General features: G+C 33.5%; 1 protein-coding gene across 16 annotated transcripts in view; it reads right to left on the bottom strand.

Annotated features, from left to right (window-relative positions):
• LOC118194955 (mutS protein homolog 5-like) overlaps positions 1–27,937 on the bottom strand; it is a 317,359-nt gene that overhangs the window by 263,429 nt on the left and 25,993 nt on the right. For 15 of the 16 annotated variants that reach the window (XR_015043107.1, XR_015043108.1, XR_015043110.1 and 12 more), the window contains 4 exons: positions 24,542–24,668; positions 20,649–20,729; positions 17,118–17,222; positions 5,918–6,039 (listed from right to left, as the gene is read on the bottom strand). Coding sequence is in view for 12 of the 16 variants with exons in the window: in XM_085824216.1 (XP_085680342.1) it covers positions 5,918–6,039; positions 17,118–17,222; positions 20,649–20,729; positions 24,542–24,668 (435 nt within the window). In the remaining 4 variants the exon portion in view is untranslated. The remainder of the gene's footprint in view (positions 1–5,917; positions 6,040–17,117; positions 17,223–20,648; positions 20,730–24,541; positions 24,669–27,937) is intronic. The other variant, XM_085824182.1, reaches the window with a different exon arrangement.

The raw sequence follows: 27,937 nt of genomic DNA, 5'->3' as shown, positions 1-27,937 counted from the left end.
CAGGTGACCTGCCCATTTAATTCTCTGAATCCTTATATATTTTACTATATCTATTTCTTTAAAGGATTTATAGAGTTCAGGGTTAGTTCTTCTCCAGATATTGTTACATTTTATGCCGCCAAAAATATTTCTCAAAATTTTTCAAAGGCAGAAATGATACTTTCACCTTTTTCTGTCATTGCCCAAGTCTCAGCAGAGTATGCAAGAATGAGTCTGATTAAGCTTTTGTAAATTAAAATCTTCGTTTTTCTGTTAGTGAAGTTAGACTTCAAGTATTTTTTGAGACCGAAAAAACATCGGTTACTCTACTACGGATCTCAGGCATTAAATCATTGGGAATATTAACTTCTGATCTTAAATATTTAAATTTGCTAACAGTTTCAAATTTGCAATTCCGAATTTCATAATATGGGGTGCTGTTATTACCACATGGCATGTATTTAGTTTAATTTTGGTTGATTGCTAGATGCATTTTTCTGGCTGCAGCCTCTAGAGATGCAAAAGCCTCTCTAAGTGACTTGGGAGTGCATGCGACTATGTCAAATTTTTCAGGTATTGCAAATTCTCTCATAGCTTCAATTAAATATTTTCTGTTTATTGAATCATAGGCAGTCTTAAAATCAACAAAACGGTGGTGCGTTGTGATGCCATTTTCATTCGTTTTCCCAATATTTGCCTAATATTAAAGATTTGTCCTGTTGTAGATCTTCCTTTGCAGAAACCACATTGGTAATCACCTACAATATTTTCTGCATAAATTACTTGTCTACTAAAAAGTATATTGGAAAATAGTTTGTAGAAAAAACGAAGGAGATTGATTTCCCTGTAGTTGGTACATTCCAAAATGTCTCCTTTTTTGTGTATCGGACAGATGATGCTCAGTTTCCATCTTCGGGTAAAACTTCTTGGTTCCAAACTGATTCGATGAGGTGGTGTATTTGATCAATGTTTTGACATTCAGCACTTTTAATAAATTCTGAAGTAATCAAGTCAGGGCCTGGGGCCTTGTTATTTTTGAGCTTTTTAATTCTTTCTTTAACTTCTGCCAAAGATGGTGGTAGGATACTATTGGTGTTTACAGAGATAGTTGGGTAGGTTGAAGACCCATCCCGTGTAAGGTCATTCAACAAGTTACTTAAGTGCTCATTCCACCTGTGGAGTACTTCTTTTCCATCATTTAGGATGATGTTGCTTTTGTCTCTACAGGCAGTAGCTCCTCGCTTAAAATCTTAGCAGCCAAGATTAATTTCACGACAGAAAGCACGGCTTTCATTGGACCCCCCTCAGATGTTAAACATTCTTAAATAGGTTGCCGTGAAAAAGTCTTTTCTTAAGTAAATGGATCTTCTTCTCCCGTTTTCTATATCTCTTATATTCCTCACAGAGAATCTTGAATGTTGAGAAAATATATTAGCGGATACATATTCAAACTAGGAAACTACTGCATTTCATGGAGCAGCAAAAGGCAAAACTGCATTGCATTATCTTCAACTGAAGCAGAGTACATTGCAGCAGCTAATACAGCTTAAGAAGCACAATGGCTATTAAAATTTACTTGAAGATTTAGGGCTAAAAAATTATACCCATTACTCTCTATGAAGATAAAAAGTCATGCATCTGACTTTCAAAATGATAGAAAAGAGTTCTAGAACAATACATACAGATGTCAAATGCCAGTACTTGCTTAAACTTCAACAAAACAGTATCCTAAGCCTAGACTACTGCAGAAGTTCTGACATAATTGCAGACCTGCTCACCAAACTGCTAGAAAAACCCGTATTCATGAAACTTCGAGAATTGCTGTAGATAGTGATCTTGCGCATCAATTAGGGATGCTGGTATACAGTGATGTACTATATTATCAGCACCCAATAGAGTAATAAACGTTTTATTTTAAGTGTGCTCTAATAAAGGAACTGTGCGACTCGCACTTCACTTCTTTACACTGATGTGAAGGGACAGTACAAAATTAACTCTGTCATAATAACTTTCTATTGAACAACATATATAGACTGTAACATACGTATTTATCTTTATTCTACATTAAATATGTATTATTTTATTGCATAAATGTATTTTATTTACCATTTCGTGCTGGATTTCTCAAAGAACTATGATGGCGAGAAGCCAAGGTAAGAAAAATTGCTTTTTTTCCTTACTTTAATCATTTACCGATTGTAATTTTAAAATGTAGTTTAATTTTGTTTTCCTAAAATATAAAACCATGTTATGTATTTTAATTTTAAATAATCTGTATGATTTACAAGTTATTTGCCTAATTTTGGACCACAGATAAAAAAGACTACAGACACTTTGCATGTTGCAATTTCTACAGATGCCACTGCAAAACGTACACAAGTAAATTCTAGCAATACATATTCAATTACCCAGAAAAACTGTTATCTGGAATAGCCATGATCCCCTTGTTGCCAATTAAAAGGGATTCTACTGGATATATGAAAAATTAAAGAAATTAACTTATTGTACCAGGGATCAAAATCGGGTAGATGTACTGGGCTTCAGGTCTCACAAAATTAAGTGGTTAAGCTAAGTGCTTAATCACCAAGCTTTTAGATGGCCATTCCAGTAAGTTGCCCAAATGGAAATATGATTAACTAGTTAAATGAAAGGAAAGAAGAAATCATTTTCTAAGATGATATTGAGTCATTAGATTCTTTTTGAAGAAGGAGATGTGAAAAATGAGCAGTGCCCTTGCTGAGACTCGAACCTGGACCTCTCGAATTTACGCCAAATGTGCTATCATTACATCAGAAAGGCATGCTGAAAGGAGGAAAAAAGAAGAAATCACAAACTAGTCTTTTAAGATAGAATTTGAATTAGTTTTTAGCAATCAGTCTAATTATGCAAAAACAAACACTAACTTTATAGAGAGATTTGAATTCCATACTGAACATTGTGCTCTGCCCTCTCTCACCGAATACATGTTACTGAAAGATATAAATTAAGAATATAGTAATGTATTTCTCTTAGTGAATAATTATTTGATATTACTGTATTTCTCGGTATATAGGACACACTTTTTTTGTTAAAAATTTCGTATCTAAACCTGGGTGTGTCTTAAACAGCTGTGGTGCCAAAGGAAATACCAATGAACCAGAGATGAAAGATTGTCGATGATACATACACATTGTGCGTTTTAACACTTAGAATGCCAAGAATTTTGCTCACTTGTTTCTTTTAAAAATTGAAATGTTTCAAATTCCATCTGAGATTCACAACAATTTCTCCCTCCTTCATTCATTACCGAACAAAGAGGTGTGAAGTTTTCAAATGATATCGAGTCTAGTTCTTAACAAATGAGCTTCCCTCCTGAGTATATACTAAATTACCTTTAACCAAAGATAAAGAACCACAAAAGACTCCTTTTAGGACAAGACTGTCTACAATAAAGATACAATGCATTTGGGACATTAAAAAATTGACCTTAGGGTATTTTTCGATTTCTGGGTCCCAAAATCAATGTGAGTGTTATTGCTTATACAAAGGGGATTCAATATCATTATTTTATCAAAACGTTTAAAAAATATAACATGCATGAATACACTGGATCATGCTGTAACTGAACTAGCATAATGTTACAATGAAATGTAACTCAAGCTGAGAGATAAAATGAAACATTATGACTCAGCTGAAAAATTAACATTACATTGTTGAACTTATATTTTATGCTTTAGATAATACACAAAAAGAACATGCTTCTTGCTATGATACAAAGAACTCCCGCCCCCTACACTTTTGATTATTAGGTCCCATAAGGAACCCTTTTTAATTTTTTGTATATATGGGTTGTAATATATCATTTTATTCAGGAAGAAAGCCATTAAATGATTTTATTATTTCACACACCTCAAAGCCCGTTTTGTTTTTAACCCCTTGGGCCCCTTTTTAACTTTTCGATAAATAAGAAACAATATATAATTTTGCTCAGAAAGTATATCTCTTCAGTAGAGCTAAAGTACTAACATACCCTGAAGGCTTTTTTTTCCTCCTTTTTATTTTCAGGCCCATGGGCCCTGTGGAGCCAGTATACTTTTTTTATTCCAAGGATAAATCTTTTATGTCTAAAACTGGTCTTAGTAATATTTTCCAATCTCACCAACTGTGAAAACTTATTTTCCAAACCATCTACTTGTATCCTTTCCCAGGGGAAAAATTTCTCTTGTGTTCCTTAGTCTCTCATATGAAATTAACAAAGGCAATCCCCTAAATCAGCGGTTCTCAACCTTTTGACTAAGGGGTACCATCTAAACAAAAATTGAAGACCTTTAGTACCACCACTATGAAGTACTACTACCACAACTACTCTTGAACAAAGCTCAGATTGCATAAATTTACGAGTGTTAGAGAAAAATCTCAATCCGGATGTTGGGGTTTTAATTTTTGAGTTTAATAATTAAAAATACTTTCCTTCTTTGCATACCACCTATTTTTCTCTTGCGTACCACCGGTTGAGAACCCCTGCCCTAAAGCATAAAAACATGCTTTCACATCAGCAGATTTTCCATTGCACTACCCGGTGAAAAGAGATGGACCTAAAGTGCATTCCTAAATAGCAAGTTTGTAAGTGAGCTTGCCTTTTGTGCGATGTTGTTACCAGCCCACTGCAGAGAGCATGCCCAAATTAGTCATCAATCATCTCTTTTCATTTTTGATACATTCTAGGGTTTTGTAAAACGTGAAGCAATGGGTGCCTTTCGGGGCTAACATCCCACATTTAACCTCTACAATTGTGTAACATTTTGATGCCAGATGATAATTTTGAAATCAAAGGGTTTTTCTCAAGGGAAAGAGTGAAGTGGTGAAATTAAAATTTTAGCTAAACAAAGACAAATAAAAACTTGACTGATAAAACACAAGGCTTGACTGATATAAGCAAAGTATAAAAAGAAATTAAAATACTTTGATTCATTCCTAGCACAGGGTCATTAAACTCCCCATCCCCTCTTGAATATAATATTTAATCCTAAACAACTTGTAAATGAATCATAAACAACTGTATCATATTACATCATAACCAATTGTAAATAAATTCAGTCACCGGACAGAATGCTACCATCTATTGGCAAGGAACTCTCAGTATTAGTGCTGGTATTTTTTATATACCGGTACTGAAATCATATAAATGATAATCTTTTAATTATCCCTCTTGATTGAAATGCAGTAAATATATAAGGTTCAGAATGTGTAAATAATAAAAAAATTAATAAAAGAAGAACTAAGAAAAATTAGCATTTTTAAAGAGGTAAAAAAACTCACAAACTTCATTATATTATTACATAGTGATGCCCTTGAAAGGGTTAAAACAAAAAGGTTAAATCTGATACATTCTATATTCATCAAAATTAAGACTGTTCGTTTCAAACTTTGAAGGATTAATATATTCAAAAATATTTTTTTGTGATACATAAATTAGCTGGCTGTACATACATAAATTATTTATGAGTGTGAGATGTAAAATCATTTTATTATAAAATATGTGAAACTGCTAATATTTAATTACTGTAATGCAAAAGCTATTTTTAAAGAATAGAACTCAGTGTAACTCAGGCCTCAGGATTACATTAGGCTAGGTGATCAGATCATTTCCAGTTTGGTTTTATATTTATAAATTGGCTCAAACATTCCATCAGCTTTGCAGCAATTTATTCGAAGTTTCTATATGACATTTTTAAAATTCAAAATGAATTTATTTAATATTAATTCAAATTACCAATCAAATCAAAATTTATAACATGAAACCAAGTTAACATTATAAATATCAATAAAAATTTTAAGATTTTTCTTGTAAATTTACTTTTTATTTAAGAATTATTTGAAACAAATCTACATAAAAGTATTATGTATTAACACAATTTAAATACAGCTAAGAAAAACTAACTAGTGAAAATGTTCATACCATACAAGTATTTGTAAAATCAATCAATGATGAAAAATAAATTGTCTTTTCAATATCATTCATATCTGGAGGAACGTTGGGAAAATTCAAGTTTTTCAGCCGATGCTTGCCGACTTCATAAGCTTTAATTAAAAAAAAAAAAAAAAGAATTGTGAAAAGGTTTTCTTCAAAATTTAAATAAAATTAAAATAGATAAATTAATAAAATTATTAATAGATACTTGATAAATAAATAAGTATGTATATTCAATTTATAAGAAAAAGACAGCTCAGATTTTAAAAATAAGTTTCATATAAAAAGCTATAATTAAAATAATCAGAAGCAAATTACAAATATTTTACAAGTTTAATTATTATTAATTTTGTTAGAATATGAATAATTTAGATAAAGTGTTATATAATTTAGTTAGAACTTTATTTTAAATTAGTATTTATTTCAATGACTGCAGTACATTTATATGCTTACACTATGAAAATAGAATATGCAAATTAATATTCAGTAACCCCCCCCCCCCCCCGAAAAAAAAAAAAAAAAGACTGTTAAATGATTTTTTTCCTTGCCTGACTTTTCTTCACTAGAATTATCGCAACCAAAGTAAGAGTGAAAACATTTATTAACTTGTCAACTTGGTGATCACACAAATTGAACTTCTGCTATCTGCAGGTAGAATAACAAGCTTCTCAATCCAATTTAAAATAAACTGAAGATATTGAATATAAATTACATTAAATCCACCTCTACCATTTTATATTTTCCATACAATTTAGTCTCCAACTCAGTTCTATCTCTTACTGTGAGAAACGCTTTTATCATCACCACAAGAAACAATCTGCACATATCAGTGCAAACTTCTAATAAATTCTTTCCAATGCATCTGTAATACAGCACCTACCTTTTCAATGTGGATACTGCTACATGGACTTTCTGCGTTTTGGAAAATGAGTTCAAAGAAAATGATTCTCCACACTTTCCAAGAAAAATTAGGTTAAGAGTATTTAAAGTGAAGTTTTTTTTTTGGGGGGGGGTGTAAGACAGAAACTGTTAAACTATTAAAATAAAGAACCCAAATAACTCAATAGCAATAAAAGATCGTTGAACAAATTTTCTTCCAGTCTGGCTTCTTAATTAGAATTATCAAAACCAAAGTAAAATCAAAATATTTTCTAAAACATCGATTTGATGGTCATACAAACTGAAAGTATTCCAATTCATAGTTGCCAATCTTGAACTATAAAAAGCAAGAGGTTCCTCTCACAAAAACTGAAGTTTCCAGGATGTTTTCACACTCCACTCAAAAAAACTCAGATGGATTTAAATTCATTTTATAATGTATGGTTTAGGCTCTTTAACTATTTAAAACATGATTTTGGTGTAAAATATACTACTACTGAATTAGGTATTCTAAATTTTATGTTCCTCGGTTAATTTAATTTTTCAGTGTTCTTATTACTCTTATACTGAAAAATTCCTGAGTAGCAAAGAAAAGCTTTTATTTATGAAAGGATTTATAAATGTAATAAAAGTAAAATTTATAATTAATGCTCATACTATGTATGGATAAACATAGTAATGTACCATTTATTGATGTAAAACAAAATAAGAATGTTAACTGATTAACATAGGTTAAATCTTTATAAAAGGTTCTACAGCTGCTCACAGTAGATTAAGACAATTCATACCAAGTAAAATTTAATAAGAAAAAAAAAATGCTAAAAACTAATAGGAATGGGGGAGCGAATTGCACAATTTAAGTTTAAAAACTCAATATATGATTTTTGCTGAATTTTGAAGCTTGATATTTAATACTTTAAACTAATTCTGATTCTAGTAGAAGTTAATGAAAAGCAGAAGTACAGAACATCTCAAATAATGAAATAATAGGTTAATTAATGCTTATGCATTGAGTTATGATGTATTCATTTTAATTGCACATTAAATCAGCATTTCTCAATCTATTGTCTGAGGACCAAAAGTAGTCCTCGAAGATTTAAGAAAAAGACAAAAAATAAAATTTAAACTTGCTACATATACCACACTATAGCTGAAAATTCCAAAGTTCAGAAATTTCACATGGCCATTCTCCATTACTTTTTCTCTCAAGGCTGATATTTTAGGAAATTTATTACCACTTATTCTATGTATGGATTTCCTACTCCAATCTCAGCAGTAAAGGACGGATGTAAAGCATTATGACTGTTGTGCTTCTCATCATATATTAACCACACATCTGGTTCCACATCTGTACACCAGATGGAGTTCATCACAATGCACCAAAGTATGAAATCTTGTTTTAATAAGTTTACGAAGATGAACAATTTTCTTTTGGAGACACAATGAAATGTTGCATACACCAATAAACTGCACTTTTATTTATTAGAAACTTGACATGTTTTTGCATTAAATTTTTTCATTTGTGTTTTCCCAGATGGAGATGGATAAAATTTTAGAGTCTGCCTATTATAAAATATGGGTGAATTAAATCCAGAAACTCAAGATGGTTTCCTATTTCTAATTTTTGTAGTCAATCACAATTTACAAGAAAGTATATGCATTGTTGAATTGTTTCTTGTCTGTTAATCCAATGGTTGTGTAGTTGTTTTAAATTTTTATTGTGAAAGAGATATAAGCAATTACCTCAGCAATAGTGCCGATTGCATATAATTGAAAACAAACTTCAAACCAGAACTTTGGAAAAGAAGGAAGGAAATGATAACCTTCATTTAGGCAGTGCTAACAGTGCAGACTCTCTGATTATGATATTAATATCAGTAATACTAATGCCAATAAAGAAACATTCAGTGGCACTCGCAGCTATTGAAAAAAATTATTTCATTGATATGATAAGAGTTATTTGAAATTTGGATTTACTTGGTTTGACAATAAGAATGAACCAAAATCTCAATATGCAGTATATTACAAAGTGCATGTAAATGAGTATGAAACTTGTGAAATTGAGATGAAAGACACATGTGTAAAAAGTAAACCTGTTTGAATTTTTTCAAATATGTGGGGAAGAACTCATTAACAAAATCAGATATGGATTCTACAGCTAAAAAGGTTTTAAAAGTCTCTAATGCTGCAAAACTTCACATCATGAACAGCGGAAACGCCCCCCCCCCTGTACATGTGAGACCTTAGTACTTCCAGTTACAAATGATACAGTTTAAACAAATGTTTATTGAAAAATTATCTAAGGATATTGATTTACTACCATTATCAAGTGATATAATTGACGTTGAATTGTGTAAAATTTGGACTTAATGAATAGAATAAAAGAAAATCAGTTTTGTTCACTTCAGATAGACAAGACAACAGACATTTAAATTGATGCACAGTTGATTTGTTACATCAGGTATAAATTTAACACTAACATACATGAATGTATATTATTTTCCAAGATTCTGCCAACTCATACATCTGGAGAAAAAATTCTAAATAAATACATGCAGAAGCATGAAACTGGTTGTAAAATATGCATAGGTATTTTTTTTTGGATGGAGCTTGTGCACTCACCTATAAACATAGTAGCACTGCAGCTAATGCTAGAGCTGTGGCACCTGACGTTACCTGGACCTGTTCTTTAATTAAACAGGAAAGCTTTGCCAGCATAAGACATGCTATCTAAATTCAAAATTGTGTCAGAAAACAACATTAAGATAATCAACTTTATTAAGGCAAAGCCTATGAAGAGCCGAATATTTTCATCACTTTTTGATGTCATGGGTAGCAAGCACACAAACAGCTTCTCCTTCATTCTGATGTTCAGTGGAGGCAAGGTACTCATATGTTTCTTTAAATTAAGACAGGACTCCTGCAATTTATAAGGAAGATTTTTCATCCTTTTTAGCTGGTGATATATGGCTATATATACTGGCATATGTTTCAGATGTTTTATCAAAATTAAATGAACTGAATCTCTGTCTACAAGGTAATTGTTTGACTGTTTTCAGTGTCCATAAGAAAATAAAGGGGTTTGAGAGAAAACTTGGTATATGGGTTAGTTATGTAAACAAGAGAAATTTTTCACCATTCTAACTTTACTATCTTTTTTAGCAGATACTGATATTTTTACTGAAAAAAATTGGGCAAAGTTATGTTTTCATCTCAAAACTCTGAGGTCACAGTTATTTTCATACATATTTTTCAAGTGGTAAACATAATGAATTTTCATGGGTTCCTGATTCTTTCTATTGCAGGACTGAAAATAAGAAACTGACATTTAATGCAAGAGAACAATTAATTGAACTCTTAAGTGACAATGAACTTAAAATGAAATTCCAAGCAGAAGCCATGGTTAATTTCTGTGCCTCTGTTTTACAGAGGCACATGAAATTAACCATGGACATAATTCGGTTTGCTTTTACATATCTGTATGAGAGAGTAATTTCATTGCTATCTCAAATGTAAACAACGGTTTGGTTTATTAAATTATGGCAAAGCACACTAGGACTATCTGCCTAAGGAAAGAGATGCCTTCGTGAAGGACTTTCTAAGGGGGAAACTGGCTCGTATACACGTTACACATGGAGAAAACCATGAAAACGTCCATGCAGCCAGCCCGTGTGCGGGATTCAAACCCCGGACCGAACTACCAGTGTTCAGCGACTTTACCGCTCGGCCGCTGGTGGGCCGAGAAATGTAAACAAAGTTTTGAAATTTGATTTACTGTATGTGTCAGTCTCAAACTTAAGCTTAGCAGTATACATCAAACAAAGGACAGCTGTCCAAAAATCAGCAGGCTCACCCATCTCATTGATTGTGAGTACCAACATTTATTTAGTTTTTAGCAATAAGATAAAGATTTTCTAAACTCTAAATAGCCTTGAATTATTAAAAATGAATACACATTTTCTTCTATTAACTTTATAAAATTGAATGAATATTTATTAACTGTATTTTTAAAATATACATATACTGGTAGGAATAGATGCTAAAAAAATATTTTCAAAGGAGAAATGAGTAAGGTGATCCAAAGAATATTTTAATTTATAAAGGTGTTCTACACTTGAAAAAGTCTGAGAAATGCTGCTTCATATAAGCCAAATATTTAACAGTAGCAGATAAAAGGGGGGAAGGAGCCATTTGATATGCTGTGATAACAAAGGACTTAAAATTAACCACATTCATCCTCAAATACTACTTTTAAATTAATATGACCATCTAAATAAAAATATATTAATATTTATTTTGAGATTTTATGTTAATTAAACCAGTTAGCTTTTTATTTTGGCTTTACTTTCATAAACTTTTATTAGAATATGAATTAGTTAAAGCATAAATAACTTCAGAATTGTTTAGTGAGAGTTCATTTGGCAGCACAGGCTGACCGTCATTCTGCTTAACTATACTGCTGATTGAATTTAAATTGGCCCTATGCTTTTACTTCTCAAACATTTAAGGCCAAGACAAAGCTCAGGAGTACATACGACTTTTGCATTTAGTTTTCAAATGAATTCGAATGTGTTTCCGGAATTACTCGCAAGTACTAGAATAATGATGTACCTTAATTTTTTAGATTTCATAACCATCAACTGATATGTTAATAAATAGCTTTTATTTTAAACTTCTGACTTGTAACATCTTAAGTTATCTTATGATCTGTTGACCTCTGCAAAAGAGCATAAGAATGCCCTAAATTGCTTCTTCTTAAAAGATAACTGGATAAAAGAGATGACTCTCAGTTGGCCAGTCCAAGTTACTGATGAATTATCAATCATTATTTTCGTTCAGATGCCATCAAAGAAGCAATCGAAATTTTTGAAGCAGAAATTCTTGAAAGACATGACTGTGCCCTTGCCAGGAATCAAATCTGGATCTTTAGATTATCAGATTAATATGCTCATGATTGTAATAAAATTAACAAACAGAGTGATGACTAATTGAATTTTTGGACTTTATTAACAAAAAAGGTAAAGCAAACTTACATACATTTTATTGTTTACATGACAACTTTTAGAATGACAAAAATAATAGTGATGCCAGATGCATAAAACATAATAAAACAATGATGCCACTGACACTGCACATATTATCAATTAAATGATTGATTCTCAACAGCCCCTTTCGAGCATGAAAATAGTCATTTTTCATATAGATTAACCTTTATTTATTGACTTTTTTTACACCAATCGACTTCTTCTGGAAATAAAACTGAGGTGCTGAAAGTGCCTTCGTCAGAATGTCTACTCGTTGTTCATTACTTCTGACATAGTCTAATTGAAAACGTCCCTTCGAGAACTCATCTTGCACAAACTTGTACCTTTGGTCAATGTGCTTTGTGCGTGCATGGAACATTGGATTTTTGATGTACTTGATAGTACTCTGATTATCAATTTGTAGGATAGGCAATGAAGCATTATTAGCTATTTCACTGAACAAGCTCTTCAACCATATCAGGTCTTTTGTGGCATCAGCTGCTGCCATGAACTCTGCCTCTGTTGTGGAATTGGATATGGCCTCCTGTAGCTTGCTTCGCCACGTAACTGCACCTCCACCATAGAAAGAAATAGCACCTGTTCGAGACCTGTGTGTTTCTGCACAGCTGTTGTTATCTGCATCACTAAACAACATCAAATTTCTATCATCTTCATTATTGTACACAATGCTGTGCCCTATGGTATTGCGAAGGTACCTTAATGTTGTCTGTACGCTTTCCCAATCAATATCTGTAGGATTGTTCAGCTTTCGAGACATCAAACTCACTGTGTAAGCAATATCCGGTTCAGTCCCCATCGCCAAGTACAGCAAACTGACAGCTACTGATTGGTATGGAATTTCACCGCTGAGAGGCTTCGCCTTCTTGATCTTGATCATGCCGTCATCATTTGGTTGACCATAGTCGACCTTGAGACTCGACTTCTTTACTAGGATGTGTGATGTCTTAGCATCTCCATATCTCTCTAACATCTTTTTTTGTGAATGCTTCTTGGTGCAGGAAGAGTGAGCTGTCTTTCAAACGTTCAACTTGTAGACCAAGGAAACAATTTGACATTGTTACTCGAATGTTAAAATATTGCTTGGGCCCGTCCATAAATGTGAAGAATGCTGCTTTGTCCTGAGCAGCGACAATGCCATCATCAACATAAATCACCATCAGCATCTTATGTCCATAATCATTTCATATGAACAGGGCAGTTGTCGGACTTACTTTGTATTATACCATGTTTCTTCAGCTTGTCAGTAAACTTGGCATTGCAACATCGTCCAGCTTGTTTCAAGCCACATAAATGTTGAAGCACCTTGCATACAAGCTTACTTTTGTTGTTATAGACTACGAGTTGGTGCATGTAGATCTCTTCAGTTAGAACACCGTAAAGGAATGCCGTCTCCACATCAATTTGCTACAAGTTAAGATTTTCCTTGGCTGCCATTGTAATTACAGTTCAAATAGTGTCATAGTGACACTCTGGGCTAAATGTGTCTTCGTAATCGATATTCACCGTCTGGGTGTACCCTTTTGCTCCTAAATGCGTCTTGAATCTCTCGATTGAGCCATCGGGATTTGTTTTCACTCTGTAAACGCAGTGATTGTCGAGGATTTTACGTCCGTTAGGTGGCTCAACAAGTTGCCATGTTCCATGTTTGGCATGCAAATCCATTTCTTTGTCTATGGCTTGTTTCCAGCCGGCGTAATCAGGAGACTTCGTTGCTTTGTCATATGTTTTCAGCTCTTCCAACTTCAGAATGCTATTGTACATGTCGTAGTCATTAAATCTGACAGGCCGTTGGACAGATGAACGATCTCGCAATGTACACGCGGTCATCCGTATTGGTTCATCTTCATCAGTGCACAGATCACCAGCCCCCCGTGTCTGCATCATTGTGTACATCTTCCAAAATAAGCTTCATACCGCTTGATAGACCGGTGTTAGAAGTTAATTTTGAAGGTTGGGAAGTAGGACCGATTTGCTGTTCATTGAACACTACATTGGCACTTTTTATCGTATCATTCCTTTATGGTATGAAAATGCGATATCAATCATCATCACAATAACCAAAATAGCCTTTTATAGCCTTGTCATCTAATTTACCTCTTTTGACATTTGGTACATGTACAAATGTAGCTGATCCCAAAACTCGAATTCTGTTGATTGCTGGCTTGAGTTCAAACCATTCCTCAAACGGAGATTTTCCCTTAGTCTTATTTGGTCCGGTTCGATTGAGAACGTAGACAGCTGTAGATGCTGCTTCTGCCCATAGGAGCTGTGGTAGGCCTGAATCCTTGATCATAGTGCGAACTGCTTTTATTATTGTACGATTCTCTCTTTCAACTAATCCGTTTCGTGCTGGTATATATGGCATAGTGATTCGCAGCTTGATGCCTGCATCATCAGTCAGTTTCACCAATTTATCATTGTCAAATTCATGATCACCGTCTGTGACCAGTTCTTTTACATTTATACTACCTTTGTTGGTCCAAACAAGAAACTGCTTGATTTTATCCACAGCCTCGTCTTTATGTCTCAGAAATTCGACATATCGAAACTTTGAGTAATCATCCTTAATCACTAACATGTACTTCTTTCCACCTCTTGATAAGACTGGCGATTCGAGTAAGTCTGCATGTATTATCTCACCAGACTTTTGTGTTTTGAATCGTTTTGGTTTAAATGTTAATCGACTTTGTTTAGCATATGCACATGGCTCACAAAATAGTCCATCGTCGATAAAATCTATACCATTTTGGCACAAGTACTGTTTCATGTACTGTATTCCTTGATGCCCAAGTTGCCGATGGCAAAGTGATAATGGATATTTTGTCGTTGTCTTCATTGCCGTCTCAGGAAAAGGAGTTGTCATTTTGTTGTAAACAAAGTAGGCTGCAGCAGCAGAACCCCTTTGTGGCTTGACTGGTTTTGCATGTAGTTCAAAGAATCCATTTGATGAACATGGGGCTTCTAAAAGTATATTATCTGGGGTCTCTTTTGAAAGAAATGATAAAGCGTATGGTCTGAATTACCAAAGTTCGAGATTCCTCGCTTCATTGCCTTTGAGGCTTATAACAAATTTTTGCCAATTTCTGGTGCGTACAGTACATCAGTGAGCTCAATAGATTTTTGTACGTTTCCAACCGTTGCGTATATGTCAATGTTCCCACAGCCATATGCTGATATTGTTTGTTTGTTACCGACTGTGATTTCTGCTTGTTTGTTAAAATGGCGGTACGTCTTGAAATACTCAGCTGAATTTGTAATGTGTGCTGTAGCTCCATCATCTTTAAGCCACACATTTCGGCCACAATCATCTTCTTGACAAGCAAATGCACTGTACTGAGTATTTGCAAAGAAGGTCTCTTTTGCCATTCGTCGTGATTGGCATGTCAGGGAAAACTGGCAAAATTTACCAATGTGCCCGGAGTTATTACAACAAAAACAGATGCCATTGAAACCTTTCACACCATCACTGGTCTTACTAAGTCTGTTCATCGTTTTGGCATTATTTGTTGTCAAGGGTTGGGATTGGCTGACCATCTGAGGTTTCTTTCTACTATGTTTTGCACTATAATTAGCATTTGCCACAGTATTTTCATTTCTAAGCTCTTGATTTCTTCTTTGCAGTCGCATGTTGATGTGTTCGATTTTTTCCGTTTTTGGCATTGAGTTCCACTGTGATTTGAACTCGATATATTCACCATCAAGAAGAATAGATAAGATTCGTGGTGCTAGCAATTTCTGCAGCAACTTTCCTTTGCTGCTCAACTCTTGCTCACACTGCAGATCCAAGCACAGTGTACGTAAACGTGCGAGTGATTGCATTACACTTTTGTCTTTCTCGATCCGAAAAGTGAAAAACTGCTACAGAAGAGTGTCCAATTTCACTCTAGACACCTTCTCAAAATTACTTAATAATTCATTCCATATCACTAGTGCAGAATTACCATGCATACGGATCAAATTTAACACATTCGGTGAAACATTTGTGTGAATGATCACAGCAGCTTTCGCATTCGTCTTTGCATACGCTTTTGCAGCTTCATTGTACTCGCGTATCGTCTTTTTCATTTGCACTTTCTGCCGGAGCTTTTGGCTCGATAAGGGAATTATCGAATATGCCCCGCACAATCGTTGAGCACAAATAAAGAGTTTATTTCAAATTTCCAATCAGTCCAATTGGATAAACCTTCCAATTTGGTACACTGAACAAAATTTTTAGCTTCCATATTACATCGTCATTAACCAGAAAATATGCAGGGAGAAAAAAAAAAAAAAAAAAAAAAAAGGCTACCTGCACACTGTAGCGTCTACCTACACACTGTTCAGGTGGAAGTGTTGAAATCAGGAAAGAAAATAATAAAAAAAAAAAAAAAAAACCAGGATTTAAATATGTCAACATAGCCATCATTAATTTATTTGCGCAGTTAAACATCGCTAAAACGCATAACCTGTTATAAAATTAACAAACAGAGTGATGTCTAATTGAATTTTTGGACTTTATTAACAAAAAAGGTAAATAGAACTTACGTACGCCTTATTGTTTACATGACAACTTTTAGAATAACAAAAATAATATTGATGCCAGATGCATAAAACATACTAAAACAATAAAACAATGATGCCACTGAAACTGCACATAATATCAATTAAATGCTCGATTCTCAACAATGATGACATCATAAAAGTGCATAGGGGAAATAACAGTTAATTCTTAACATTCCTCCCCTCAATCTCACTGTGTCTTTACCAGGAACTGAATTTGTACCTTCAGATTACTATACTGATATGATCATCATTACATCAGAAAATAAAGAAAATAAAACAAGAAAAATATCTTTGATTTATTCACTCATCACAATTATAAGAGAAGGAAAAGCTACACATATCTGACCAATCCAAGTAACATATCTGATCAATCCAAGTAGGTGGAGAATTTCTTGATTGATTATTTTAAGTTTGATTGCCATTGTAGACATTATGAGAAATTTAAGAGTGAAGAACTTTGAGAAACTGATTGTGTCCTTATGAGATGGAATGAATGTCTTTAATTTCTTACGATATAATAAAAATACTTCTTTGCGAAACATATTTCCATGCTCTTAGAAAAAGTACTGGAAAGCCTATATTGGTTAAAGAAAGACTATATACTCTAGACAAAATCAAGGCAATAGTTTTGGAAACTAAGAAGTTAGAAAGAGAGAGCTTAGTTGATAAAAAATAAAAAAGATAATAATAATTAACAACTGAATACTGAATAATTCACGAACCAAATTCAATGCTTGGTAATAAATGGAGCTTCTCGTTCTCGTCTGAAAGAATGTTAGAAAAAATGCTGGATTCACTCCTCCTCTGTGCACTATTCTGCTGTAGAACTGAAATACATTGGTTTAATAACACATAACTCACAACACATAAACAAAACAAACAAAAAAGCAAAAATACAGATTATTTAAAAGAATATGCTATTATTTTTAGAAAAGAATTGGATTGCTTTTTTGATAAGTCAGCTTCAAATGCATACAGGCAATTAATATGAAAAATATTTTACTTATCCAGTTTTACAGAACTTTATACAATTATCAACATCATTTTTCTAAAAAGTAAATTAATCATATTGATCAAAGTGCATTTTTTTACATATTTCAACATCATCTCCAAATTTAATCAATTTATTATTAATGTTGTGAAATGTGAATTTCTTTTGCATCTGCACACTGTTGAAAAGAAATTTTATTTGTCAAATGCCTGGTCATTGACCATCAGGTCATTAGGCAACAAACTCTCCAATACTTCTTTACAATACAATCCAAACTTATAAATAATATAACCCAAACTCTTAAGTGCAGAACACACATCCAGATGAGCAATGTCTACGACTTGTCCAGAATCACACAAAGCACATAAAGGTGAGGCAGTCAGATTAAAATGAAACAAATGAGCACCAAGACAGTCATGTCCAGTCAATAGTCTAAACTCAGCCGCAGCAGTAGCAGGAGGAGAGTCCGAGACACAGCTGGCTTTTAACAACACCCTCCATGACTTATTTTCAGTAATACTAACAGCAGCATTATGAAAAGATTTTTTATAAATCATATTGATTTTTTATAAATCATATTGACTCTGCTAAACAATTGATTTTTATAAATCATATTGTTTAGCAGAGTGAAGAGAGGAATCTGGAAGGCCTTTGGAGAATATCCGTACCTTTTTTTGCCAAAAGGTACACCATATCATTTCCCCAAAGGCCACAATGTGATGGCATCCACTGGAAAGCAACCTTTGTCTGAATTCTGCTCAACAGCTGCCTGCAGCTTTGGACACTTTGTTTTCCAGCACCAGCATCTTGAGCTAAATCCAAAAGGGAACTGTCAATGTAAATATGAAGCCACTCATCAGGGGGTTAGTGAGTATTAATGGTTTCCAAAGCAATGGCACGAAGAGCAGTTGTGCATAAGTCGTTTTTCCTCACATTCAAAGCCAAGTCCAATCTGATATTGAGAACCAAAAAAACTGCAGTGCATTTATATGAGTTAACACATTGAGCCTGGGGACTGGCAGTGAACTTTCCGTGTGCCGGCCCCTAGGGACCAGCACTGGAATTTACATTTGGCCGATGCCAGCCAAATGGCTGTATGGAAAGGACAGCAAATTCACTGCTGTGCTCAACGTGTTAACAATTCATAGGCCTTGTAGTTAATGGGATTATATTGAGTGTTTTCCTGAGCACATTGAATGAAGCCCTGAGTCTAGATTACGTACTTTGATACAGTCGTATTAATGCCAAAAAGAAATATTTGGGAGTCTAGTAAGTCTATTATAAAGGATAGCTGCATTCCTCTGAATCAGGTTAGTCATTGGCTGTAGGTCACAAAGCAAATGCATAACAAGCACGGAAGTAGTTTTAACACCTCCAGTGATCAAGCGTAAAACCTGGTTTTGGAAAATATCAAGCATACTCAAGACTCTCTCTGAGCACTTCATTGCAATAATTTTAAACCGGCTGGACATAAGTCTCATAACTAGTGTTAACTAGTCTCATAACTCTGCCACATCCCCATTTAGCACCAGCTAATCTCTTAAGAATGCAGAGTCTCTTCCTGGCTTTTGAGCTGACGTACTCAATATGCTTAGTCCATTTCAATTTGCTATCAAAGCTATAACCCAGATAAGTTGAAACAGCATTATGCTGCAAGGGAGAACCTCTATGAACAAGATCAGAAGTAAAAGGCTGTCTATTTAAAGTAAAATACAGACTAGCAGTCTTCCCCAAGTTTATAATCATATTATTCTTCAAACTTCAACTCTCCAGCCTCTCGGGAGACTTATTCAGGACAGTGTTTAGCTTAGATTGATCACTTTTAGTTGCATAGCACCAAATAGCAACAACGTCTGCAAAAAGGGCAGCGTTAGTCAAGCCATCAGAACTCAAGATACTTTGTAGGTCATCAATAAAGATATTAAATAAAATAGGGCTGATCACCATGCCCTGTGGTAAGCCAGTTTCACTTTGCTTAAAGTTGGACATAGAATCACCAAAATGAGTGCTGCAGAAACCTTGTAAAATAAAACTCCTGATCCAAGAAAATATATTACCCCACACACCCAGGTTTTGTAATTTCTGGATACATTTGAGCCGCCAAACTTTATCAAAAGCAGCTTCGAAGTCCACAAACACAGCCAAATGTAGCAAAATGTGTAATGTAACAGGCCTCCACGTGGTGCACCCTGGGTAATGCAAAATTTGCTACTGCTACTACCACTCTCCTTGAATCCTCTTTTGTGATGCATTCAAACTTTAGTATCAACTGTCCTTCTAAGGATTTGCAATGATTGAGAGCTCTCCAATAGAATGCTGATGGTATCTCTCACGAAAAAAGAACTCAATTGCTGAAAAGGAATAAATGACTTCATTTAATCTCCAACGGAAGACAGACTACGTGATATAGTTGTTATAGTAGTACTCATGGTTCTCATTACTCTGGTGCGGTGTTTTGAAGACCAGAATGCTGGCATGGTTATAGTAGTTAAAAGGCCTAAGTAGCATCATGTGGAGTTCTAGTACCAGCCAGTATTGACTACAGCATTAAATAATAGTCAAGTGCTTGTTGATGGGCATAATGCCAAATAGACCCAACAAACATGATGCTGAAGATTCATAATGATCAAGTTCAACTTACCTATCTCGCCTGTTTTTTGTGGTCATAGGTTGACACACATGCTCATTTATCTTGTAACATCTTACGGAAAGACTCATTAAAATTAAGGTTCATCGCTTATATCCAATGTACTCCATGTGTGCAATTCTGCTACATATCTATCACTCTAAACCAACAATTAACAAATTGACCGATTTAAAAGCAATAAACATGCTTTTTAATGACTTAACTCTTTGCTTTATTTTTTAATATTTATAATCATTATCAATGAAAATACATTTAATTTATAATGTATGTAAATGATGATTTTTATGAACATAAACAATTATTAAGACAATTATAACACCATATATTTATATACCTGATACAAAATCCTTTGGTTCTTACATACAGTTTTTGGAAAAAACAGGAGTGCTGAGTTTTAACCCATATGAAATTTTAAATATAAAATATGCAATAACAAAAACACTTAAAAGAAGAAAACAGGGGAAATCATTTTAGTTTTAAAATAAATATAAAAACATTACATTTGAAAAAATTTCCAACTACAGCGAAACTTCAATTCTTAGAACTTAAAATCTTTAGATACTTTATTTAATTTAAAAATATTCATTTTATTTTGGTAGAGGGGTCATTACTTACACATTTCTTTTAAGGCAGAAACAAATTTTTCATCTGTTCTGGCACTTGTCACAACATAAGTTGGCTCAGTTTGTTTAAGCACTGAAAGGTGTTTCAGAATAAAAGAAAGTATTTCACAGTATACATAAATTATATAAATTAAGAGCCATTATTTTAAAATTTTATAAATTTCAGTGCTTCAACACAACAAATATTGTTCTTAAAGGCAGATTCAAATGAACAAAAAATAACAAATATACATTAATTCAATATGGATTTCAGGTTATATTTCTTTCAGAATTTTCTATATAACTACCGAATTTTCTCCGATCCTGAGAATAATTTAGCTCTTTTCTAAATGTATTTTACTACAAATAACTAATCTAGAAACTGATTGAACAGGAACTGAAGAAAGTATTGGATTGAAACATAAGTGATAGCTATTTATGTTGTGTTAAAAATTACGTGGTAAAAATAAAAGTTATTGACATAATGTTTTGTGTTCATACTTGCCAACCTATGACACTCAAAAATCAGGAGTTTCTTTTAAGAAATCAGGAGATTTTTCGCAATGTTAAAAAGACATTTTAAATGATAAAAATATAGTTTTTAATAATGAATTAACTTTAAATGGTAACTAATTCTTAAATGCAAGCAACACAAAAATATCTTACACATAAAAAACATTTTTACTACTTGCATCGTTTAAGAAAACAAAAAGACACTTTAATCAGTTTTCGTACAAATGTTATAAACAGTGGCAGGTTTTGCTTTCTTTAAGAAAGAAACTTCATTGTTTTGTTGATAGCAATCGCCACACAGGCTTGCTTTTCCTAATAAAAATTTTCCTAATGTGTCATCACTAATATTAGATCTAAATTTAGTCCTCGTTTTCGCAACAACACTGAAAATCCTCTCACACTCTCAGTGGCGTAGCTAGGGTGGGGCAAGGGGGGACATTTGTCCCCGGGCGCAGCATTCAGGGGGCGCCAAATTGATGTTACGAAATTTTAGAATGAAATGCTTTCCGTTCTTGGCACAGAGAAAGGGGCGCAAAATCTTCAGTTGTCCCCAAGCCCTGAAAACCCTAGCTACGCTTCTGCACACTCTGCATTACTATGGGGAACTGTCAAGATGGCCAACATAATTCTAGATAGTTCACTATATTTTACAATTCCATCAGCACCTTTCAGTTTTCCAATTAAACTCCACTGGGTGTCAATCCTAGCTCATTTTATAACTTTATCCAAGTTTTCTAATTGTAAACTGTTGTTATGCAGCTGTTGGAACTGTTTCAATTTGTCCTTCCTTTTAAAACTCCTTTCAAGATAATAATAAATATCAACAATGTGTTCATCCGCATTTATTGGTATAAAGAAGCTGCCCATTTTTCAGCTGCTAAATTTAAGAGGTGACAGGTGCATCTCATAATATGAAAATCTGAATTTTCCTTTCTTAAGATGCCTGCAACAACAGTCTTCAAGCCTATCATTACTGGTGCATTATCGGCATACAAGTGCTAAGCAAATTATCCAGAGGCACTGCATTTTCTTTTAAAGTTTTAATAATTAGCTGTGCTATATTAACGCCTGTCGAATGTCCTTCTAAAGTGGGGACAGAAAGTAAACTTCACTCCATTTCTGAAGACTCTGAATTAAAAAAAAGAAACCACAATTGGGTACAGTTTTGAATCGGTATTATTACTTCCATCCGTAAAGAGGCAGGACAGAGTTGTTTTAATGCAATCAATAACTAAAGATTTATTTTTCAAACCCATTTTTTTTTTACAAATGCACCTGTTTTGGTCCTTGCACTTGAGTATTTCTTAGCGATTTGACTATCGGAAAACATTTTTCTAAATAAAGCTGCAGCGTGATCCAATGCATTCAGTGGCAAGTTGTCCTCCAGTAAAAAGGCAGAGAACAGACATTCTGCATTAATAACTTTTTGGTCCTTTGTTTCCGAAGAAAAATTTAATTTTTCGTTTCTTTCAAAACAACTTATGTTGTTCTTGTGTTTTTGTGTACGCACATGTTTGAGAACATCCGCCCTTCCACCATCAAAATCGAAAACTCGTAACGACAGGCGGTACACATCGCAAATTTATTACATTTCCTTGAGGAAATTAGGGAAGGAAAGTCAACTGTGTACGATTTTTGAAACGTACATGAGTCTTTCACCTTTCTTGCAGGCATAACAAAATATGGTAATTTCAAAATTATTTCCGAAGGCACGTGTACTCACACAACCCAGGACAAATGAACGAAATAACTAAAGAACATCCAAATAACAGCTTGATTTGTCCTCATTGGCTAATATATGCCAGATGGCACGCAGTGGAGCTCGATGCCCATTGGAGAACTGGAGAACGACGTTTCTGGATACGTATATGCTCTCACTCACAAAGCAGAAGTTATCTGATTCGCAAGGTTTTGTTTTAGATATAATCTAGAGAAAATTCAATTGCTTTCAGACGTCCAAAATCACTTTTTTTTTTTATTCATTTAGCAAAGTATTAAGCCAAGTTCCATAAAAATCGTGAGAAATTTTAAGAATAAGAAAAAGTCGGGAGAAATATATTGTAAATCGGGTTGGCGGGAGAGCGGTCGAAAATTGGGAATCTCCCGCCTAAATCGGGAGAGTTGGCAACTCTGTGTGTTATTCGAAAGAGAATCTTTCCCTCTACAAGATGGCATATTTTATTTTTTTGTCTGAGCTAATTTTTATTATTTCTCAGATCATTAAAATGGAGTGTTAAGTCGACAGAAATAAGCATTTTCGACATCTTCTTTTTGCGTTTAATCGAGGCGCTAATGCTGCAGAAGCTGCCTGAGAGATTTGTAAAGTGTACGGAGAAGGTGCAATGCCTGAACGAACTGCAAGAAATTAGTTTGCCAAACCCAAAAATGGAAATTTCGGCCTCGAAGATGCTGCTTGTTCCAGACGAACAAATGAGTTTCATGAAGAGCGCTTGAATCAACTTCTGCACGAAGACGTGCGTCAAACCACACGAGAATTAGCCGAATGAACGGGTTGTAGTCATTCGTTCGGTGTAGTATGGGTTGAACGAATGGGTTGTAGTACTGAAGTTTGGGTGGCAATTGTATGAATAAACTTAGCAGCAAAAGACATCTGGTAGAAGCTGTGTGTTTTGAACTAGCCTTCTGGCTTTAGCATACAAGATGTTCCTACTAATTTTTTCAGTCTGTGCTTCATTTTCCTATTTTCATTTTCGGTATGGGTGAGAAAATGCTGAATATTCAACTCATGCAATTTATACACAATGGCACAGAGGTGCAATTATCACAAATAAACATAATTTGCTGCAATTCTTTGAATCTGGAAATAAATGTGCTAAAAATTAACACTCTGAATGTAACAGATGCAAAAACATCTTATTTAAAATACATGGACAGATTTAAAAATTCATTAAATTTGCAGAAATGATTAAAGGCAGACTTTTTTGGTAAACTTTAAACAAGCTTAAAATGTCAGTAATTGTGAAAGATATTCATTTTTGAAAAACTAATGCTGCAGGATTTTTGCAATAAGCCATGATTTTAATGAATGGCAATATATACTAAGCATCGCATGCACACACACACAAAGATAAAATCACATGTTACACCTGAAAGAACGCGACATACCATGGAATAAATCGTAAACACTAACTATGCAGACTATATACTAAAATTAAAAAATGAAAGCATAATTGGGTAATAAATATAATTAATTTAAGGTAGCAAATTTATCAAAAGTACTTTTGTGGTTTTGGCACCCATGCACTCCTTATACATTTGTGATGCATGGGGAGACTGTTATGTGTTTTAAAAAAATCAAAAGAGTGATAAATACTGAAATTAAATGTTTTTAAAAGTTTTCAGAGTATAACATCTTACAGAATAGATACATACATGTACTGAGAATAGTGAAATGAGGTGCAGGATCCAAGTGATCATTTACTAAGTACAACTTAGAAGTATCAATATTATAGTATGCTGCTCCCAGTTTATTTGCTTGCCAAATAACACTCAAAATTACCTACAGAAAAAAGACAGAAGGTATCATGCAATGACATATTACTTTAAACTTTATATGCAAAATGAGTAAATGATTAAAAAAAAATACATTATTTTGAATAGCTCTAGCTTAGATACATTATCAAACATATTGGTTAAAAAAAAATGCCCCCCCCCCCCCCCGAAAACTTACTCAGCCTAACTCTTGTGGAGGATTTTACTAGTAACACATAAAAATACAGCCAATTAAATGAAGAAAAATACTTTAAATGTCAAAAGAAATTAAAGTTTAGAAAATGACTTTTAATTTTGAAAGCTCCAGTTTTCACTTCTGCATTTCCTTTTTTGAATAGGCAAGCTTCAGAACATTAACTGTTTGAGTACAGCGAAGCGCTATCACGCTTCACTTGTCATATGCCAAAAATACGGCGCAGTGCGATAGCACTTCTCTTGTTTTTTATCGAGAATGCGAAGACGCTGCTGTTGGTTAGTATACTTTACGCAATTATTGAGAGCAGTTGTAGTGATATCTGTAGCAGTTGTTTTATAGGAATTGGAAATCGTTTTCATTTTTTTATTAAGTGTTATACTGATAATTACGAAATAACCCATGTCAAGTTCTGATTCATTTGAAAGTGACTATGTTATGAGAAGTGATAATAAAGAGTATAGTAATGACCTTGAAAGTGATAGTGGAAGTGACATCATCATTTGTTCTAAGAGATTACGAGTTATTAGTGATAGCAGTGAAGTAACTGCAAGTATCTCCGATGACGATATTATTGATGAGTTTTTACCCATGGATACAATTTTTTCGAACGAATTGAATATTTTTTCTGAATTACCTGGACCAAAGCATACCCCTCTTCCTGATGCGAAACCAATTGAATATTTAAATAATTTTTTTCAAGTATACTAACCAACAGCAGCATCTTTGCATTCTCGATACAAAATAAGAGAAGCGCTATCGTGCTGCGCCGTATTTTTGGCATATGACAAGTGAAGCGCTATAGCACTTCGCTGGACTCAAACGGTTAAAAGGGATGTTAATGTTTGGAATGGAGATGACTATTTGAACAAAATAATAATAAAGAAGTATATAGAAAGAGTAACTATAACCCAATTTCAAATTTCATCATTACTATTAGGTCTTATGGTACTTTCTGAATATCTGCAACTGTAGTATCAACTTTCAGTAGAACTGCAATTTTCTGGCACAGTTTAAAGAATATACATAACAATAAATAATTCAGCATGCACATATTTCATAGGTCTTGGAATACATATGAATTTATATATTTATATTTAATGGTCATTTTGCTAAACATAAGCCACTGGCTGGAAAAATGTAAATATTGACTACATAGAGCTCCCCTTCACAAAATGCTTCTTTTTATTATTATTCACAAACAGAACAGTACCTATGAGCTATAAAATAGCCAAACAGATTTCAGTTTGCCAGATTCCAATTCCAATTTGTTTATCCTGATTTTTGCCAACTCTAAAGTGATGAATGAGTAGCTGTTTTTTCAGGGGGAAGCAAATAATCAGAAAGCACCGATTCTCTTTGGATGACAAATAATAAGGATAGACAAGACATTTTGCAACTCATAAAATGTACAGCAATACAGATGTGTTTTGAGTATTACATTATAGGTATAAAATACCATTTGCTGCAAAATTTTATAAGATATATCGAAAAAAGACAGATAACATTATTTGGTACTTCTGATTATTTCCAGCCCCACCAAAAAGCCACAAAAAATGACTCATATATATATCTTTTTGCAACTTTTAACAAACTTGAGGCGAAGCAGTATATAAAACAAAATAATTATGTGGCAACCAATCCTGTTGGCAAAGAGTATTTATGTAGCAACCTGAGCATCGACTTAGTACATGTTTATTTTGACAGGTACACAACGGGAAAGTTGCACGAAGTTGAGTCGTTGTAAGTCCGATTTTTTATGCCACAAAGAGTACTTGGGAAGAACAATAATCCAAAACAGAAGGATTTCTTAAAAAAAGGTTAAGCATTTTATTACTAACGTTTCTTTTTTTTTTTTTTTATATATATATATTGATTGATAGTTCTTGTACCAAATTCTTAGTGTGCTGCCAGTTTGAAAATGGTTGTATCCTTTTATGCATCAGCTTGGAGAAAAGTTAGTTGGCAGTGAGTTTATAAATGTTCTCCAAAGTCAAGTATAAGTTTGCAACTTTTGGTTAAAAGAACGGATAATCAAAAATTAACCATTAACTTTTAAATGATTTCCTTTATTATGCTAATAAGCAATGCCCTCTAACTGATAAACAAGAATTTATGATCTTTACAAGCAGTAGTTAAAAATTTCCAGGCAAAAGTGATAAGATTCTTCAGAGGCGTTAAAAAAGTATCCTGGGATTTATGGCCAAATTCAAAGGAACAAAATACCATTGAAAATATTGTTTAAGATCAACAGCAGAGAGCAACTAATAATAACAGTTATAAGAATGAGATAAAATAACTTTAGACAGTTCAGAATTTGGTACAAGCAGTCTTTCTTGTTGCTTAGAAATGAAAGATCAATAACAGCTAAAGCTCAAACAACAAAATACTAACACTTTTCTTTTCCTTCGTTGGTTTAAAATACATTGCAATTTCTTATTGTGATCATTCTTACAGAAGATCTTTTCTGAAAGTAAATACTTTTTAGAACAAAACCAAACACTGTTATTGAACATCCTCTCTCTGAGGCAAACACAAGAAAGATCAAAATCATTTGGAGCTATGAATAACAGTTCTAAAAAAATTAGAAATCATTCTTATATTCTCGGTTTTTTGTAACAAAATATTTTCAGTTGTTTTTATTGCTTAAACTATTTTCACTTTCAGATGAATATTTTTAGCCTTCTATTATGCAACTGCAGTTATTTTCCGATTATCTGCACCTTAATCAAATTTGACAACTCATTACCAATTTTGTGAATTAAGCAAAAAATGTTTGTTGGTTAGCTGTATAGCGTGTAAACATCGCCGAGTTCATAGACATAGTGGAGCACCATTTATACATATCTAGTTTATACATCTTTTACATTTATAAATCATTTTATCTTGATCCTGATTCAATACTATTTTAATAGCTAAATATTCCTTTTGCATGTCATGTAACTTGGGTTATATATCGCTTTTGCTTGATTTACTGCACTGGTTTTAAACTTCGCAGTGCCATTGTTCAAGTATTTCCCCAGAAATATGGATAGGAGAAAGAAACAAAGGCATGAAACATCAGCATCTGGGCACAGAGCAGT

Source organism: Stegodyphus dumicola, chromosome 1, assembly GCF_044657685.1.
Source record: "Stegodyphus dumicola isolate Sdum_Otavi_A_Nest chromosome 1, ASM4465768v1".
Lineage (NCBI taxonomy): Eukaryota > Metazoa > Arthropoda > Arachnida > Araneae > Eresidae > Stegodyphus > Stegodyphus dumicola.
The sequence above is the reverse complement of the archived record's forward strand: the minus strand, read 5'-3'. Positions and strand labels throughout refer to the sequence as shown.